The sequence below is a fragment of the Kogia breviceps genome, chromosome 3 (genome assembly GCF_026419965.1).
Source record: "Kogia breviceps isolate mKogBre1 chromosome 3, mKogBre1 haplotype 1, whole genome shotgun sequence".
NCBI lineage: Eukaryota > Metazoa > Chordata > Mammalia > Artiodactyla > Physeteridae > Kogia > Kogia breviceps.
In genome coordinates this window covers 183,704,880-183,724,151 of record NC_081312.1, presented here as the reverse complement: position 1 = coordinate 183,724,151, position 19,272 = coordinate 183,704,880, and the positions used below count along the sequence as shown (strand labels likewise).

General features: G+C 41.5%; 1 protein-coding gene across 1 annotated transcript in view; it reads left to right on the top strand.

Annotated features, from left to right (window-relative positions):
* Nucleotides 1-16,579, top strand: part of ST8SIA6 (ST8 alpha-N-acetyl-neuraminide alpha-2,8-sialyltransferase 6) — a 127,962-nt gene extending 111,383 nt beyond the window's left edge. Inside the window, exons 5-8 of the mRNA XM_059056123.2 lie at nt 6,252-6,396; nt 10,061-10,173; nt 12,849-12,941; nt 14,154-16,579. Coding sequence (XP_058912106.1) covers nt 6,252-6,396; nt 10,061-10,173; nt 12,849-12,941; nt 14,154-14,622 — 820 coding nt within the window. The 3' untranslated portion in view covers nt 14,623-16,579. The remainder of the gene's footprint in view (nt 1-6,251; nt 6,397-10,060; nt 10,174-12,848; nt 12,942-14,153) is intronic.
* Nucleotides 16,580-19,272: the final 2,693 nt, after the last annotated feature.

Sequence of the window (19,272 nt, the reverse complement as noted above, 5' to 3'; positions counted from 1 at the left end):
CTGTAGGGTTACTGTATCACCTATAACCGAGACAATATATGTAAAATATTTCGCACGTAGCCAGAAGGCACTAAATACTTGATATTGTTATGATTGGTCCATCAGTAAATGATGTAATGTGGGGCGGGGACAGAAGAGAGGGGATTGGTGTATTGCTGGGTCCAGGTATGCTGTGACTTTGGTGACAGAAGAGAAATGTGGCCACGTTAGAAAACACAGGAGGGTAAAGTAAGTCCTTTGAATTTGTGCAGGTGCGTATGTTTTAAAACCCCTTTTCCTAGGAGCCTCATTCGAATCTTAGGGAATGGATGCCAGAAGAAAGGCAGCTCTTTATTAATACTTGGAAAGTGCCTTTAGCCTTTGCCTCACCCTGACTGCCCCAGACTCATTAGGGAGTCTCGGGAGTTTGATAAACAGAAGAGAGGCCTGTGAGCCCTGGGCTGGGAGTTAGTATTCAGAGTGTCCTGCGGTGTCTTGTGCACTGCAGGCCTTAAGCCGTCCTTACCATTTCATGGAAATCCAGGAAGCATCCCGCTTAGAACTGAAGGAGAATTTTGACCTGGGACTTGAATCAGAAAGGAAAGGAACAAAACAAAAACAAAAAAGCAAAGATAAAAACCAAGGAAGCACTCAGCACCGAGGGTGGCAAAGAAAAACGAATTTCTACAGTCTGAACAAAAATCTCTCTCACAAGTATTTCATTAGACCAACTGTGATGCAAAGATGACTTTGGACATTTTCAGATTCTGTCTTTATAGATGAAGGCTAAAAGTATTAAGCCAGATTCTCCCAGGACCAACCTACTTTTTTTAAAAAAAATAGATCTTTACTGGAGTATAATTGCTTCACGATACTGTGTTAGTTTCTGTTGCCCAGCAAAACAAATCAGTCATATGCATACACGTGTCCCTATATCTCCTCCCTCCCCTCCTCCCTATCCCACCCCTCTAGGTCATTGCCAAGGACCGAGCTGATCTCCCTGTGCTATGCGGCTGCTTCCCACCAGCCAGGTATCTTACGTTCGGTGGTGTATATATGTCCATGCCACTCTCACTTCACTCCCACCTACTTCTGGAGAGTTAAGCGGCTTTTGAAAGAATGTGAACTCTTTCTAGTTCGGGAAATCAATGCAGTACAGAGAGTCCCCATTCTTTTCTGGGGGGGTGGGGGTGGAAGGGACTAGATTTCCTTTTGGAACTGGATTGCAAAGAGGAAGTTGCTGAAGGTGTGACACAGCAAGGGTTAGATCATCATTAAACCAGGGGGTTCTTTTCCATTAAATCCTAGGACACATGGTCTGGACCACGTGACAACCTTGATCCCATCCATCGGGAATCGTGTAACCCTCCATGTAAAATAAGACCCTTGAATGTCTCAGTTATATAGAGGGTTTGGAATACTCACATGTAAAATTTTTTGCAGCCTTTGAGGTACGTCTGGACAAGCTGTCAATGGGGTGCTACCAGCATTGTTTTGGGAACTGCTGTGTTGTTTGGTGCCATTATGGAAAGCACCCCAAAGGAAGAAGCTCAAGTGACAGCATTACCCACCCGAGATACTCTAGTGTAAACCGCAAGGAAGTGAATGTCAAGAGACATAAGATGGAGGGGCGCCTTGGTTCTAACCCGTAAACTCTCTCAACTCCAGTTTTCTCATCTCTAAAACGGGAATGGGGGCTTCCCTGGTGGCGCAGTGGCTAAGAATCCGCCTGCCAACGCAGGGGAAAACGGGTTCGAGCCCTGGTCTGGGAAGATCCCACATGCCGTGGAGCAGCTAAGCCCTTGCGCCACAACTGCTGGGCCTGCGCTCTAGAGCTCGTGAGCCACAACTGCTGAGCCCGCGAGCCACAACTGCTGAGCCCGCGAGCCACAACTACTGAAGCCCGCGCGCCTAGACCCCGTGCTCTGCAACAAGAGAAGCCACCGCCATGAGAAGCCCGCGCACCGCAACGAAGAGTAGCCCCCGCTCGCCGCAACTAGAGAAAGCCCCCGCGCACAGCAACAGACCCAACGCAGCCAAAAATAAATAAATAAGACTACTGACTACTTTAAAAAATAAAGAAAGAAAATGGGAATCATTATATTTTCTATCTCCCTGCTCGTTGTGGGCATCAGATGTCATAACAGGTGTGAAAATGCTCTGGAGAGTGTACAGTGCTTTACCAGGGTGAGGTTTGTGAACGCTGATCTGGTTGGATATTTACTATGCATCGGAAAGGGTGAGCTTTGTGACTCCATCTACCAAGTCAAATGCTAATCCTCCCTGAAACATCCTCACAGACACCTCCAGAAATAGTTTGACCAGCTCTCTGGGCATGGACTTGGCTCACTTGACAGGTGAAATTCACTGTCACATCTAGTGAATGCCAAGTGTCCTTCATTTCTTAATGTCTCCTGCTCTTTTTACACAAGAAGGGGGAAATTGCCGTGCCCATTATCGTGAGCACATCTAGTTGACTTTGTGGTCACCAAGGATTAGAATTGACTCTGTCTTTAAGGATGATGGGAAATGGAATAATAGAAATAAAATTCCATTTTGTTTTGTTTGTTCTAAGCATCTCAGCTCTATACTAACACTGGCTGTTATGGGGATCTGTACCATGCAGATGAACTGGGAAATGACAAAGAGCATAAATTTATAATTCTGCCACTAACTGTAAAGGCTTAAAATGTCCCATTAGTCAGTGACCCAACATAGGCTGCAGAAATGACATTTTGGATAATTATTCCGATGTTTTTCCTGGGATGTTATTAGGAGTGATTAAGTATTTAACATTGATTTTTGATAGTGATTTCTTTAAAAGTGCAGGGGGGATGGCTAAATCAATTCTGGTACATTCAGACAGTGCAACACTACTCTAGCAATAAAAAGGGATAAATTACTGACATACATGGCAACATACATGAATTGCAAAAACCTTTATGCCAAGTGCAAGAAGCCTTACACAAAAGCGTATATACAATATGATTCTCTTTTAAAAAATTAAATTTTTAAAAACATTTTTATTGGAGTATAGCTGATTTACAATGTTGCGTTAATGTGATTTATATAGACTTATATTTATATAGATTTATGTATTCTGGAACAGGCAATACTAATGTTTGGTAAAAAATAATCACAAAAGTGGTTGCCTGGAGGTGGGGGAGGGCTGGAGGTGGACTGGGAAGGAATTTGAGGGAATTATCTAGTGGGGTTGGCAATATTCTGTATCTTGACAGGGGATTGGGTTACAGGGGTATATGCACTTCTCAAAACTCATTGAATGCACTTGAAATTTTATTGTATGTAAATTCTACCCCAAAATACAAAATAATGGTAAACGTGCTAAAGTATTTAGGGGTGAGATGTACTGATACCTGTAATTTATGTTGAATTGCAGTAACTATAACAACAAAAATGGATTGATGGATTAATACACAACAAGGCAAATATAGTAAAAAATTACTTGTAGAGTCTAGCTGGTCATTATTCAAATGCTCATTGTCTAATTCTTTCAACTTTCCTGAGGGTTTGAAAATTTTATTATATAATAATTGAAAATAATTTCAGAAAAAAAAATTTTTTTTTTGAATTTTGGCCACACTGCACAGCTTACAGGATCTCAGTTCCCTGCCCAGGGACTGAACCCGGGGCCACAGCAGTGAAAGTGCCAAATCCGACCCACTAGACCACCAGGGAACTCCCCCCAAAAAAAACAATTTAAAAACCCACAAAGGGTACTTTGCTTAGAGGTTTTTTTTAATTGCATTTCTAAAATTTTATTTATTTATTTTTGGCTGCGTTGGGTCTTCGTTGCTCACACAGGCTTTCTCTAGTTGCAGCAAGTGGGGGCTGCTCTTCATTGCGGTGCGCGGGCTTCTCATTGCAGTGGCTTCTCTTGTTGCGGAGCACGGGCTCTAGGCGCGCGGGCTTCAGTAGTTGTGGCACATGGGCTCAGTAGCTGTGGCACACAGGCTTCAGTAGTTGTGGCACGCGGGCTTCAGTAGTTGTGGCTCGCGGGCTGTAGAGCGCAGGCTCAGTAGTTGTGGCGCACGGGCTTTGTTGCTCTGTGGCATGTGGGATCCTTCTGGACCAGGGCTTGAATCCGTGTCCCCTGCATTGGCAGGCGGATTCTTAACCCCTGCGCCACCAGGGAAGCCCTGCTTAGTGGTTTTTTTGTGGGATGCAATATTCTTTCAAGCACCAAATATCCTTAGAGAAATTAAGTTACTTGTAAAAGGTAAATGAGAATCTATTCCATTGCCTTTCTCAGCATGCTGCATAAAAGAGACATCTAAAATTATAAACACATAAGGATTTCTGAGTTTGCTGTATGTCACATGAATTGTTATGAAATTAAATTTATAATTACAAATACTTAGTATCATATTTTTGACTACACATCATTTCATTTTCAATTCTTTCTTTTGTTGGTCTGGTCTCCATGAGCTATTAGAAATGGTAGGTTCTGAAATACAAAGAGAAATAATAAGCAGGTGATAGAATTCAAGTAAGAATGTACTATTTTAATAATATCAGCTAACTGATACGAACTAATTTGAAAATCTTGATTTTTAGGGTACAAATAATATCACAGCACTGACTTTTCATACCCTGAGAATTACTGGCCAGGAAGACTGGAATATAATTCAAAATGACTGTGACAGATTAGAGCGTTATATTCTTTCAAAAGAACCAAATTCAGTAGGAACATGTATAAAAGTATACCCTTCAGGACCAAAAACCAATAAAAGAAAATATGCGATGGGAAAGGACCAGTTAGGAATTCCGGGTATTAGTACTGACCACAGTCAGTTCTGTCTGCTGAATAGTCAGGACTGTTCCTTGTGCTATGGTGGGATCCAACTTTCATATATATTTTTAAGTAAAATGGAGAAATTAGTAAAAGTTTAAAGATGAACAAGGTGACATTAATGAAAAAACTGGTCTAATGGAGAAAATCTGAGAGAAGAGGAAATTCTTTAAATGCTTCATAATTGAAAAGGTTCAAGTTTTGCTCGACGATTACCATTTTCAATTACATGAAGTGTTTTTTATGGAGAGATTCTATGAAAAACTAACCAGGGAGGTGGATTTAAGTGAAGAGAGTTCAGTTGTGCAAATCAAAGAGTCTCTTGACTTCAAGGTTGATTAAACTGTGGAATAATTATCAAGAGCCGCTATGGAGTCTACATCCCCGGAGAATTACATAAGCAAGATATAAATTCTGAGTGGTTCTGGATTCACCTTCCAGAGGTTGGGGGCCAGTTCCAACAACCCCTGGCAGGACCCTTCTGGGTCTGCATTCTGACAATATGGTTTCACTCCACAGGAATAGTTTCGAAATATAGCTCAGTACTAAATTGCATTTTTCTGGGCTTTCTGTAAAGAACGGCAACTTTAAATTCACGTCGTTTAAAAATTCAGTCTGTTAAAGTTAAGCAGTGTAGTTACGGTTAGCAGTACTGTATTGCATACTTGAAATTGGCTAAGGGGGTAAATCTCAAGTATTCTTACTATAAAAAAAAGAAGAAAAAGAAAAAAGATAACTGCGAGGTGATGGACATGTTGATTAGCCAATGCACAGTATGTATGCATGTTAAACCATGAACATAAACAATTTGTATTTGTGAATATTTTTTTTTTTTTGCCCGCACCGCGAGGCTCGTGGGATCTTAGTTCCCCGACCAGGGATCGAACCCCAGACCCCCTGTTAGGAAGCACAGAGTCCTAACCACTGGACCGCCAGGGAATTCCCCGTACGTATTTGTGAATTACACCTCAGTGAAGCTAAAAAAAAAAATCACTGTATTGAATGATGCTTCTTTTCATTGAACTTGTCTCATAATAAATGACTACATATTGCCTTGGTGATGATTTGTGACACCGGTCTTAATGTAGTTTCTGTACTGTTTAATAAAATAATTAGAGGGTATTCTGCCATTTTCTCTTTGTTGTGACAACATTATCATGAGAAAGAAGTCTTTGTATTTAAACCATTATATGATCAGCATTTCCTTCCCGTGGGTGACTCGGTCCCTACCTGAGTGTAAGTACGTTAATATTCTTTGCTATTTAATCCTACCACAGCACTATTGCACCATCCAGGGACAGTTAGAATGGAATGAGATAAAAGTGTCATCTTTGCGAGTGAGGTATCTTCTCTCTGAAAGTCAGTATGGCAAAATCCTCTTCTGCGATTTCCATCGTCGTCTCTAGTTTGGGTTTCTTAATCTTCTTCCTTGACTCACTTTTATCCTTGTCCTTCGCAGAGTGAAGCTTGCTTCGTGTTGTGATGCAGTTCAAAACCTCATTGTTTCTCAAAATAACACTCCCGTCGGGACCAACTTGAGTTACGAGGTGGAAAGTGAAAGCGAAATCCAAATCAGAGAGAACATTTTTGATATGTTGCCAGTGGTGAGTGAGAATTTCTTGTGGTTTGTGTCACCGTTTAAGGTGAATGTTGGCTCAGATTAAGATATAAGAATGGAGCAGTTAATTCATTAAAATGCCACCCTCTGTTGTGTTGTGTAAGATACGTATGGCAGTCCGTTTTCAGAAGGCAGTTTTGAGTACTTGTGGCTCTGCGGGGAATGGTATTTATATCTTAAATGATAAGCTCTTCCAGCCCTTGAGTCTTCATGACTCATCCTTGAATGAGATGAGGTACTTGGGCTTTTTGCATAGTGATTACCAGGGCTTGGGAACATGACCCATTTTTCACCTGCAGTAAGGGTCCTCCAGTTGTCAGTTTCAGTGACTAAATCAATTCCTTCACAAAGAACTGTAGGTTTATGTGGCTAACCTTTGGGAAGTAAATGCATAAGAATCTGCGGTCCGTAAACATAACCTCCGCAAGACAGGGATCTTTATCTACTGTGCTCTTATGTATCCCAAGCTCCTAGAACATTCCCCAGTGCACAGATGCATTCATTACATATTCGTTATTTAAACTAATGAGTAATGATACTGTATCATTACAATATAAATCCAAACTTGGGGGGAATTTTTCTCCTGAAAATATCCCACTGCTGATGAACTATGCTCTCGGGCATCTTTTCATGATTTGATGAAAAGCAATTAGGCCAAGTCAGTGGTCAAAACGGGATCGCTTTATAGATGCAGTTTACCAACTGTAGAATATTCAGTTCTTACAATTAATTCCATTTTGCTGGACCTTTGACTTGTTTCAACTATTTTATTGTCATGTAAGTTGTTCCAGTGGTTTTTTTTTAAATATTACAATTCAAAGTAAGTATAATTTTCTGGGAATGAACAAAAAAATCAATACAAAATGTTAGAGAAAAAATATTGCACATTTTCCGAAAGGGAAAGGGGGACCAAAAAAAAATAACTCACACAGGGCTTCCCTGGTGGATCAGTGGTTGGGAGCCCGCCTGCCGATGCAGGGGACGCGGGTTCGTGCCCCGGTCCGGGAGGATCCTACGTGCCGCGGAGCGGCTGGGCCCGTGAGCCATGGCCGCTGCGCCTGCGCGTCTGGAGCCTGTACTCCGCAACGGGGAGAGGCCACCACAGTGAGAGGCCCAAGTACCGAAAAAAAAAAACAAAAACAAAAAAACTCACACAGCATTCTGAAAACCCCCTCATGATGCACTGAAATTACCAATAGCTGAAAAGATAGCAACTGAAGATTATCGATATCCCTTACCACGGAAGACCTCGGGGCGTTGCACAGAGAGCAAGTCTTTCATGAAACCTTGCCATTTTTGCTAGTGTTCTCCTTGCTTTAGGCTGATCAGAACAGAGGAGCTGCAGGTATTCTTTTGCTTCTGGTTGGCACCTTGAAAAGAATAACTTAGCATAGGCTTGATAATTCTGCATGCAATTAACAACAGCATCCATTTCCCAAATGAATACGGACCTTTTAAAACTAGGGGGAGGAAACTCTGAAGTTAATACAGTAACAGCTGCAAAGCGAGGTCACTTCTCTGTGTTTCTTCAACAACCCCTTCCACAGACACAGCATCCGAGGTTGCTTCCCACACCCCAACCCTGCTTTGTTTTATGGGGCACACAGCAGATCGCAATCGATGCCTTGGATGCAATGTTGTGAAGTCACTTACTCCAAAGCTTTGCTGAGTTACTTGAAAGGAGAACAACGAAGCTGGTTTTCAACCAGCGTGAGCAACAAGCAGGCAGTCGAGTCGCCCAGATTTGCGTTTTCTTAGGAGCCTTATTTTAAGGAACGCTGAAATTGTCATTTATTTGAACTCTTACTGAACGTAAGATACCAAAGCAGATGGGTTTTTTTTCCTCCCAGTTGACCAAGAAACCAGAGAAAGACGTTCATTATTTTGAGTGCTTAATTGGAGATATGTTCCCCTCAGTAATCTTTTCTGTTGTACCGTAAAGAGCCTATTTGCGCTCCGCCCTGTCTGTAAAATTCAGAATTTACTGTGGTATCGGTTAGTAAACACGGTCTGAAAACATCTCGCGCTAGGAGTTCAGTGATTTGAAATAGCCCAGGGTCTGTGGGAACCGTTCGTTAAAGAGCCAGGCTGGGCGTCACATCTGTGCAGGGCAATAAGGCACATCCTTCAGTTAACCTTTCACCCCTTGAATGACAGACAGCACCTGTATAATGTGTCGTGGTTGAGACCATGGACTCTGAACCGGGCTGCCTGGGTTTGAATCCCAGCTCTGCTGCTTTCTAGCCCTTGCCTGAAACTCATGCCTCCGTGTTCCCGTCTGTAAAATGCCCACAAGGTTGTTGGATGGATTCCACGTGTTAACAAGTTACGACCCGGGAAAGTGCTTCTCGCTCCAGAAGCGCAACATGATGTTTCATTTTTATGGACAAACGCAGACGTGCTGAACGAGAGTTCTCGTCACTCGATTGGCATCTCCCACTGCAGATGCAGGAGCACGCGGGAGTCAGGGTGATTCCGGAGCCGCTGGGCAGCTCAGAACCGCACTGGTCCCGGGGCGTTGCCAGCGGGGCCGGTACACGGGGCGGGAGGGCGCCCTGATTCGTAGCAGGGTAAATAGCCCCATCGTGGCGATTGTAACTTACCAGTGGTTTCACAGTCGGCTGACAAAATTCCTGAATATTTATTTACCAGTTGGTGCCCCAAAGCTGGTACCGCTGGCTTCCAGCAGGGCGCTGGGGGTTGCACCCAGGTGGCCAATGGGCCCGTCGTCACCCATCGAGAAGCACTGATCCTCTGGGCGAGGTCTGCAGTAGAAGACGGGGGAAATGGCAAGTAATAAACATACTCTCTGCCCCTGAGGACCTGCACTCACATTCTGGAGACAAAGCGGGTGAATCAGGACCTCATCCTCGCGGAACTCTGATCTGACCCCCTTGCCGCAGGTTATACGGTCACATCCTTACTTCCGGAAAAGTGACCAGCGAAGGCAAAGCACACTGTCAGATTGAAAAGTTATGTTTCAGACCGCGGAGGATTTGGTAAAAGTGGGAAGTTTTGGGGGGTCGGCCAGTTGGGTCCTTGGAGGAAACAGAAGTGATTCCGGCCTTAGAAATGAAATTGAAACTAGTCAGCGCAGAGTTACCGGGCCCCCCTGAAGCGCCGTGGCTGATCATTTACAGAGTTCACAGGCCTAAATCTCCTGTCATCACGGAGCTGGAAGGTCTAACTATTTAAGAAGCACAGAGAACTTTCACTAAATTATCTATTAATTTTCTGGCCAAGAATAGAGAATTCAGTGCTACTTTGGAATTGCTTTCTGTTCTGTTTTTGGCTGAAAATGGTCCTGTTTGTTGGAAAGGCCCATGTGGGATTTTGCCATCCTCAATTTATTTACTTAATTATGTGATGTAAAATACGTTGAAGTACATTTTAAGAACAAGTGTATTATATTTTGTATTATTACATTATGTTTGTCTATGATATGCTATATATTCCTCTCAAGAGAAATGAAACAGGTTTACGGGATTTTTTTATGATGTCATAAGTTGATTAGCGTACTGTGGTATTGCCTCCTGTTCTTTTTCTTTCCTTGGCGTGTGTAAACATTAAGCTACTTGAATTAAGCTGATGATGTTTATGGTTCTAAAACTAAAGCTATCTTATGGCAGTTTTCCCCTTTCTCCTGATAGACTCAGCCTTTTGTGGGGTACCCTTACAATCGGTGTGCGGTGGTCGGAAATGGGGGGATTCTGAATCAGTCTCTCTGCGGAGCCGAGATCGATAAATCCGACTTTGTTTTTAGGTAAGCTCTGTCAGGTTGGTTTCTTTGACATCCAAGATCAGCTGGATACTTTAAATGAATAGGCTAAAGATACTCTGTGTGGATTTTGACCTTTGAACTCTGTTGCTTAAGCCTGCAATTTATCTAGTGTGTTTCCAAAAGTGTTAGATAGATCATGAGTTCCTCTGAAAGTTGCTGTGGTCACTTAACTTTTCAGAAACCCTGCGTGAAATTATAGTCAAAGAGGGTCTCCACTGCAGGACTTGTCAGAGCCTTCAGTATACTAAGGATACTTTTTTTTTTTTTTTTTTTTTTAAACAGAGCATTTCAAGAACACTTTGTTCTCAGGTAATACTTGTGAAAATGCTGACTTAGATACTATATAGCCACACAACATTGTTGTTTATTTAGGTTTCCGGCCTGAAATTTTTAAAAAATGTGCAGCTTCTAAATTCTGATCTTTTAAAGTGTTTGTATCTCAGTACAAGCTAGCTTGCCAAAGCAGAAACAAAAGTGGTTTCTCTGTGTGTCTGAACTACTAAGACAAGGCACAGAGCATCTCCACTTTCAGAATATGATGAAAAGAGCATTCATCCCGGGCTTCCCTGGTGGCGCAGTGGTTGAGAATCCGCCTGCCGATGCAGGAGACACGGGTTCGTGCCCTGGTCCGGGAAGATCCCACGTGCCGCGGAGCAACTAAGCCCGTGAGCCATGGCCGCTGGGCCTGCGCGTCTGGAGCCTGTGCTCCGCAACGGGAGAGGCCACAGCAGTGAGAGGCCCGCATACCGCAAAAAAAAAAAAAAAAAAAAAAAAGAGCATTCATCCCTGTGAGGGTGGATTTCAGTTGAAATGCACCTTTTTATAAAGTCAGTTGAAATCCTCAGCTGAAATGCACCTTTTTATAAAGTCAGTTGAAATCCGTTTCTTCCTGTTTCAGGAGCACCGATTGCATACATCAGAGGAGATCCTTTGATCTTTATTGATTTAATGCTGCCCATTTTAACACATGAAAAAGAAACAGGATTCTGAATCAGTAACTCCCCCCTCACTTTAATCTCATTTAGAATTTTATGCTGAAGATAATGGCAGAACAACAGACCTGCAGCCCAGCCATTATTGAATGTGAAAATGGCAAATACCTGCATGATTTAGCCATTTTGTTAAAGTTCTCAGTACGGAAAAACCATAAGGAAGATAAATAATTCTTCTTGTAATATAGACTTTTTTATAGACTGAAAATTCCCCAAACATCTGGGGTGAATATTACGCCTAAACATCCATTTTACTTTATAGCAGATATAAGAAATACAAGTTTAGGTTTAACAAGCAGGAAAAAAAAAACCCAAAAAACAAAAAAGCAGCTACTTAATTTGTGACTCTAAAATAAATGCGTATATTTCTAGATTCTGCATTTGTTGGTGCCAGCTATTTTTCTGAATATAGAGTTCCTTTTGAAGTTAGCCTTCCAAACTGAAAGGTCAAATTGTGGCTGTATGTGGTTGGTGTCATTAAAATTTATTTAATTTTTAAGCCTATGTCTATTTTGGTCGTACATGTTTCATAGTTTATAAAAACCATCTGGAAGCTGATGATCATTTCAGAAGATTGGGAGCTGTCACTTAAGTGTGTAAGGAGCAAAAATAGGTGCTGAGAGGCTTTACTGTACTGAGCATAGACAATACCCAATATTTCCCCTAGGGGTGTCCAATGATACCATATTGGAAATCATCTTTGAGTCTTCAAAAGAATATGAGACTGTTCTAGAAAGTAGATTTGTTACAAGAAGCCCACTAATGAAGACATTTCTGTGGCCTCTTATCTAAATTAATATTTATTTTTCCCAAGGTGCCATGTTTGTTTTCTGATGTATCTTTTTCTGTCAGTGAGAGAAGTACATGTTTCATTTACTCATATATTTCATAGAGCATGGAGTAGAATATTTCAACCTCATCTTACAGAACACATCAAGTTTAAACAGCCTTCCTCAGAGATACTCCCTATGTATGTATAGCTTTAAAGAAATGTCTACTTGAAATACTGTAAATGATACTTTCTCTTTTCTGTGTGACAAGAGTATACTTACTCAAAATTACAATTCTTAATTTGTTTTCCAATTTAAAAGCAAAATAGTACTCAAAAGAGGATGAGAACATCAATATGAAAACATCATTATAAGAACATTAAGGCTTTATTTATTAACGGCTTAATTTGGTGGAAAAACAGTCCATATGGGAATCAGGAAATTTTGATTTTTTTTTATATAGCCTTTGCTTCTGGCAGACGCTATAACCTTAGTTGCAATGCCTCAACTTTTAAAATCTGTAAATTGGTGATCATACCTCCGTGGGAATCTAATTAATATAAATAATAATTTTAATAAAAGGATCAGGAACTCTTCAAAAGCTAGGCAAGGTGTAATTGTCATTTCTAGTTTTGTTACTTATAAAGGTCTTACATAATACTGAAAGCATTCATCAGATTCATTTATTTTATCCAATATTGAAATGCCAGCTAAGAGTTCGGTACTTATTAAATGGTCTTCGATGGAAATCAGATGAATTCTGAGGCTCCTCTTAACAGCAATAATTTTCTCCAATAAGATGAGAATGGTCACATGTATATGTGTGGACGTGGGTGGATGTCCTTTTTTTTTTCACAAGTTATATTTTGAGAATGGTTTTCCTTCCAAATTTCAGGTGTAACCTCCCCCCAACCACAGGAAATCTTACCAATGATGTTGGCTCTAAAACCAACCTGGTGACTCTGAACCCCAGTATCATCAGACTAAGGTAAGTGCCTCAAATTACATAACTGTTCAGGAACATTTTTCTCATTATTTAACCTGTTTCTCAGTCTGAGCACTGATCTTGTTGCTGAGACTGACTTCTAATACAGCTGGAAAGGCTTCTTAGGAAAATCTAGAAGAGTATATTGGTAATTTAGGTTGTGGCTCATAAGAGGTATGTCCAGTTGTACTTCTAATGGCATAAGCTGAATGTTGCTAATCCAATGAGAACTTTTTAAACAATACTGAAGTTCCTTTTTTAGATTTCCTTTCAGAATTTTAGTGTGACTCTTGTCTTGATAGCGCTTTCTCGAAAAAACTTAGTCTGTTTAGAAGCTTCAGAGAGTAACCCTTAGGAGAACCTGGCAAAATCAAGTTTTCACTTCAGGCAGTTTATCACTAAGAAGTAATTCCTGTATTTTATTTTCCACAATGTAACTACTACAAAATGTTGGCTGTTTAATTAAAAATCCCATATATAGTTTTATTCAACTGTTTTCATCCGAAGTGACTAATAATTGTTATTAGTAGAATACACCCCTCAAATAGTTCTAGTATGGCTTAAGAGAATATAAAATATTGTACCTGTCTCCCCAAGGCTTATTTTCTAAACACACGCAGTCATGCGCACCAGTATATTTACTGAGGTATTATTTAAATTAAACACATAGAGCTATCACAATCCATGGAGGAAATTTAAGATGCGTGTGTGTGTGTGTGTGTGTGTATGCATATAGACATTTTAGGCTTTCTAAAGGAAACTGTTATTTTATAATAACATGTATATACAAATGTACAGCTCAATGAGTTTTTTTAATGTACAGATATTTTAAGAGTGTTTTATGTTTGAGAAGACATTTCAGCATTATACATTTGGAAGGTAATTCATCACTAAATAGCAACCTTAGGAAAAAATCACTGAGTTGGAAGACAAAATAATATAAAACATGTATGTCCAGTAAGGGTATTGCCCCATAAGAAGGTAGAAATGAAAGCCTAGATATGCCAAGAAAGAGAAATGAAGACCTCACCCCCCCCGATATTTACAAGAGGCTTTACTTAACGTGAGTTTTCTCTGAGTCTGCAGTTTGTCTCTTTTACATACAGTGATAGAAATGGTTCTGTTTCTTGGCCAGTGGTGACTTCGGCCTCATGTTACCAAAACTGCTCCTTTGACGATGACTGTTAAAATCATGATGTTTTAAAAATTTGGCAGATATGGGAACTTAAAGGAAAAGAAGGCAGTGTTTCTGGAGGACATTGCAACCTATGGAGATGCATTCGTCCTTGTGCCAGCGTTTTCCTTCAGGGCCAACACTGCGGCCTCTTTTAAGGTGTACGACACGCTGAAGGAGTCTAAAGCGAGACAAAGAGTTTTATTTTTCCATCCCAAGTACCTGAGAAACCTTGCCCTCTTCTGGAGGACTAAAGGTGTGACCGAGTATCGCCTGTCCTCCGGCTTGATGATCACAAGTGTGGCAGCTGAACTGTGTGAGAACGTGAAGCTCTATGGATTCTGGCCCTTCTCGAAAACTGGAGAGAACGCACCTGTGAGCCATCACTACTACGACAACACGTTACCTAAGCGCGGTTTCCATGAGATGCCCAAGGAGTACAGACAAATCCTCCAGCTTCACGTGAAAGGAATCCTCAGATTGCAATTCAGCAGGTGTGAAATAGCCTAAACCAGATGTCTTTAAACGGGAGCCACGTTCACACAGTGCAGCGGGTGAGCGTCAGCGGTCCAAACACCGAAAGAGGGGGTTGTAGGGGGTCGTAGGAAGAGGCCCGAAATCTGGTTGGATCAAAGCCCTGGCACTAGGTTTGCGATCTCCGCAGCTCATTTCATTGTTCTGATCTTCAGTTCTCTTCCTGTAAAATGGGGACCGTGATCTGTAACTCGTATTAGGAGAATCTGATCATCTGGGAGAACTTTCCGCAAGTATTTAGCATGAGGTAGGGACTCCATAAATATCTCCTCGTGGATATTTTTAACAGCCCTTCCCACCTTCACCAGACATAATAGAAAGGCAGGCTGTCTTGAAGACTCTTTCTGAAGAGAACAGCCGAACGGCCAGTATCCAATGGAATTCTTTCTCTGGCAGGAGCCTCTGTCATCCGTAATATCGTTCCCACCTTTCTTCCCGTCTTAAAGAGGGCGTGTAAGAAAACTCTGTAATTAAGCAAGAAACCCGTGGTTATGCAGGAATGAACGCCTTATGCCTCTAATTACATTGACTTGTGTCTTGAGCTGTGCTGGTGTCCTGGTTGGATTTAGGCCGATCCTTTTCCTCCTTTATCTACATTTAAAAATCACCCTTTAATATATATTAACTTCCTCTCTCACTCTTAAGCCTTTTCCTCTCCCGCTGACAGGACTTCCTTCAAGGGCAGGAATACCTACAATTCTGCTCACCTGTTGTCTTGTCTGTGGCGGCCACTCATACAATTTACTTTGCTAAGGTGGTTGAACAGCTGCTTCCCAGGCTCTGCGAGAGGGAGATAAAAATGACTAAGTCCTGGGGGCCTCCCTGGCGGTCCAGTGGTTAAGACTCCGCGCTGCCACCGCAGTCGGCACGGGTTCGATCCCTGCCCGGGGACCTGAGATCCCACAAGACTAACTCGTGCAGGAGGAAACACGTGCGTGTTGTGAACGACGAAAGGGGGTGTGTGCCCAGTGTTTTCGCGAAAGCTATGGGGAACAGAGGCCGGAGTCATTGAGTCGATTTCAGTGGAGTCTGTTTCAGAGAAGAGCTGGTTTCTGAATTAAGCCTAGAAAGGGAGTAAGGCTTTACCAAATGAAGAAGATTCTAGTTTTTTTTTTTTTTAGCTGCGTTGGGTCTTTCTTGCTGCACGCGGGCTTTCTCTAGTTGCGGCGAGTGGGGGCTGCTCTTCGTTGCGGTGCGTGGGCTTCTCATTGCCGTGGCTTCTCTTGTTGCGGAGCACGGGCTCCAGGCGTGAGGGCTTCAGTAGTTGTGGCACGTGGGCTCAGTAGTTGTGGCTCGCGGGCTCTAGAGCGCAGGCTCAGCGGTTGTGGCGCACGGGCTTCGTTGCTCTGCAGCATGTGGGATCTTCCCGGACCAGGGATGGAACCCGTGTCTCCTGCGTTGGCAGGCGGATTCTTAACCACTGTGCTGCCAGGGAAGCCCTGTCCAACTGATTCTGATTCATGAAAATGAAGCTGTTTGAAGGTAAATCATGGTCTTTGCCCCAGTCTCTAGCACATGGCGGTGGTGGCTTAGGCCCACATCTGTGAAATGGGAATAATACCAAGCTGATTGATTTCATAGGAAAGTTGTAAGAACTAAAGCACAGAGAAACTTAATTCTCATAAGGAAAAGTGTACATTTACATGAGAAATAAGACATCAATATAAAATAAAGCTTAAGGAGACATTGAATATTAGTATTTCGCAAAACTCCCTCACATCCTGATGATACATGTTAATACAGGTCATAAGTGCATCCACTGCATAAGTTATTTGACTTAAATTAAGTAGTTAGTTACGTGCACACTTCCGTGTTCGTCTTTGTACCAGCACGAGAAGAGCAGACATAGCAGCCTGACAGATTAATTACAAATATAATTCTGAATTCTTATCTTAGCCAGATTATTGTTTTATTCAGGGTTCCCTTGTAAGAACGCTCTGCTGTAAATTGCTTATTTTGGTAAAGTACATCTTTTTTTTTTTTTTTTTTTTGCGGTACGCGGGCCTCTCACTGCTGTGGCCTCTCCCATTGCGGAGCGCAGGCTCCGGACGCGCAGGCGCAACGGCCACGGCTCACGGGCCTGGCCGCTCCGCGGCACGTGAGATCTTCCCGGACCCGGGCACGAACCCGCGTCCCCCGCATCGGCAGGCGGATTCTCGACCACTGCGCCACCAGGGAAGCCCCTGATAAAGTACATCTTTAATTCGATGGTAGTTGCCATTTGTGATGCCATTCTTAATTTACATTTTCATTTGTTCTTCTTTAGCAAATGAAACCTATTACCGCCATAAATTGATTTCAAAATTCATATGTAGATATTTTCTAAAAGGAACGTGCTTTTAGTTACATAAAGTCTAATTCATTTTTCTTGCTTTTTGTAGTGACGAATAAATGACTGTTTTCTACTGCTTCTCATGGGTTTAATTAACTTCTGAAAATCTGCTATCAGGGTTGGTAATGTTTCTATCATGTTACGAGCAATGATTATGAAAAATAGATCGGAACACTCTAATATTTTATAGTTCAGTAAAACGTTTCCCTCAACATGTTTTCTGCTGGGTAGGGACATAAACTTTGCTTTTTGATGACGTGGAAATACATGATTGATGAGTAAAAATAATAGAATATAGTGAAATAAATCATTAGAGATACAATATGGAGACTTTATAAGTTATTTAATAAAAATTATATATGATTAGGACATTTAGAGCCTACTTAAGTTTTTCCCATATAACTTCCCATTTTAACCTTGGATATTTTGTCTAGAGTATCAGAACATCAGTAAAATTTTCAGTGTCACTGATAAGGATTTTGGAAGTATTCAAAGTGGTGTGAGAGCAAGGAACATTGTCCTCATGATACCCATGTTCCGCTTAAACGTCAGCAGAAAAGCTTCTAAGATGTGGAAAACATTTGTAGATCTTTTCCCATGGACACAACCCAAGTTGGTTTCTTGTTTAACATTTGTATTAATGCTTGTGTTGCCAGCCTCAAAGCATGCTGACGTTTTTACAACCGTCCCAACTAGGTTCACATGAGCCAAAAGCCTAGGTCACAAAGAACACGTGCGCTCTTTCTATCTCTTTCCTGAGTTGAAATCACAAGAGCTTGCAGTTACCTACCGTTGCGAGAAACTCTCCCTCACCATCTGTAGTGTCCTCAGGGTTTCTTTATTGTGGAGAAATAAAGGGAGTGGGAGGTTGGAGTTCATGTGACATTATCAAAATTCATGTTCTATTTTATTTTAGAAAGTAAAAAAAAAAAAAATTCTGTTCCGGGACAGAAGAACATTTTTGGTGCATCACAGTGGAACACGTGGAAGGTCATCCTCCACCAGAGAGCAAATGTTATAATGTAACCTATCAGCGATGTGCATTGGAAATAGTAAGTCACAGTTCTTTAGATCCAAACCAAAAGAGAAACTCTGAACTCCATCCTGTAGATTTAGAGATTAACCAAGTCTGACCATGACACTCAAGAAATCCCTGGGTGTAATGAGCACTGCTTAAATCTTGTTACGTGGGTGGATTTGATCTTCTGCTCTTTAACTTCAAGTACAATCTATAGGCATGGAAAACGGCAAGTTTGAGTACTGGTGCTAGCCAGTACTAAACTCTTAGTTACGACTCCAGCTCGGAATACCACCCGCCACCAGTTTCTAAGGGAAATACTGGCTTGCTTGATTCCATTTTCGAATTGTTGTTTAGAATCAATGGGGCAATGTAAGTGAATAACCAGAGTCCAAAATAGTTTCTATTGAAATCCAGGGGTAAGGCAGAAATATTTATTTAACCATATAATAATGCTGCACGGCCCTGGGAAGGGCTCCATGAATAATTGCATGGAGTTAAGTTTTATACACTATAATAGTCCTTGAAGTCTCTGGTGCTTTTTCCTCCTAACGAAAGGCAAATGCAAGTAGATCATGACTTTCACGAAGGAAGATTTCCTTCTGCATGTAAATTCCAACCCAGTGAATATGTGGGCACTCAGCCAGGTAATCAGCCAAGGACATTTTTTTGAGGACTTACTATGTATAGAATACTGAAGTAAGCCATAAATCATACCTGTTTGGGACAAGATTTTTCCTTGCTTACAAAAAATTTACCAGTTAAATACTATATCATGTCAAGCACGCTAAACCATTCCATGAATTTCCAAAAGCTTTGGGAAAATTGGAAGGCTTTGTGGATAACAGGTCTGCTCACATTCTAAGCAGCTAAGTATGATGCAATACGTAGTATAGTTATGACATTAAAAGCATTTTATGTATGTAACATGACACGGAAACACATTGTTTTGCTACTAAACATTGAAGGAATTGCAGGAGTTCACAGGAAATATCTGAAGCACTTGACCTAATAAGACTATTTCTTTCTTTCTTCTTGGTTTTTAAAAAAATCCCTTTAGAGCCCCTGGGTGAGTTCGAGGTTTCCTACTTGCATGTGGCTTCAGAAGGCTGCATCCATAGTGAGCAGAGTCCCCATTACCCTCCTGAAGATGGATGGCCAGGGATCTTTTTCTTGCCCATCTCATCTGGGTCATCACCCTTCCAAGAGCATTCTTCTTTTTACCAAAAAAAAAGTGTGGTATATGATAGAGATGCATCACTTCATTTTATATGAT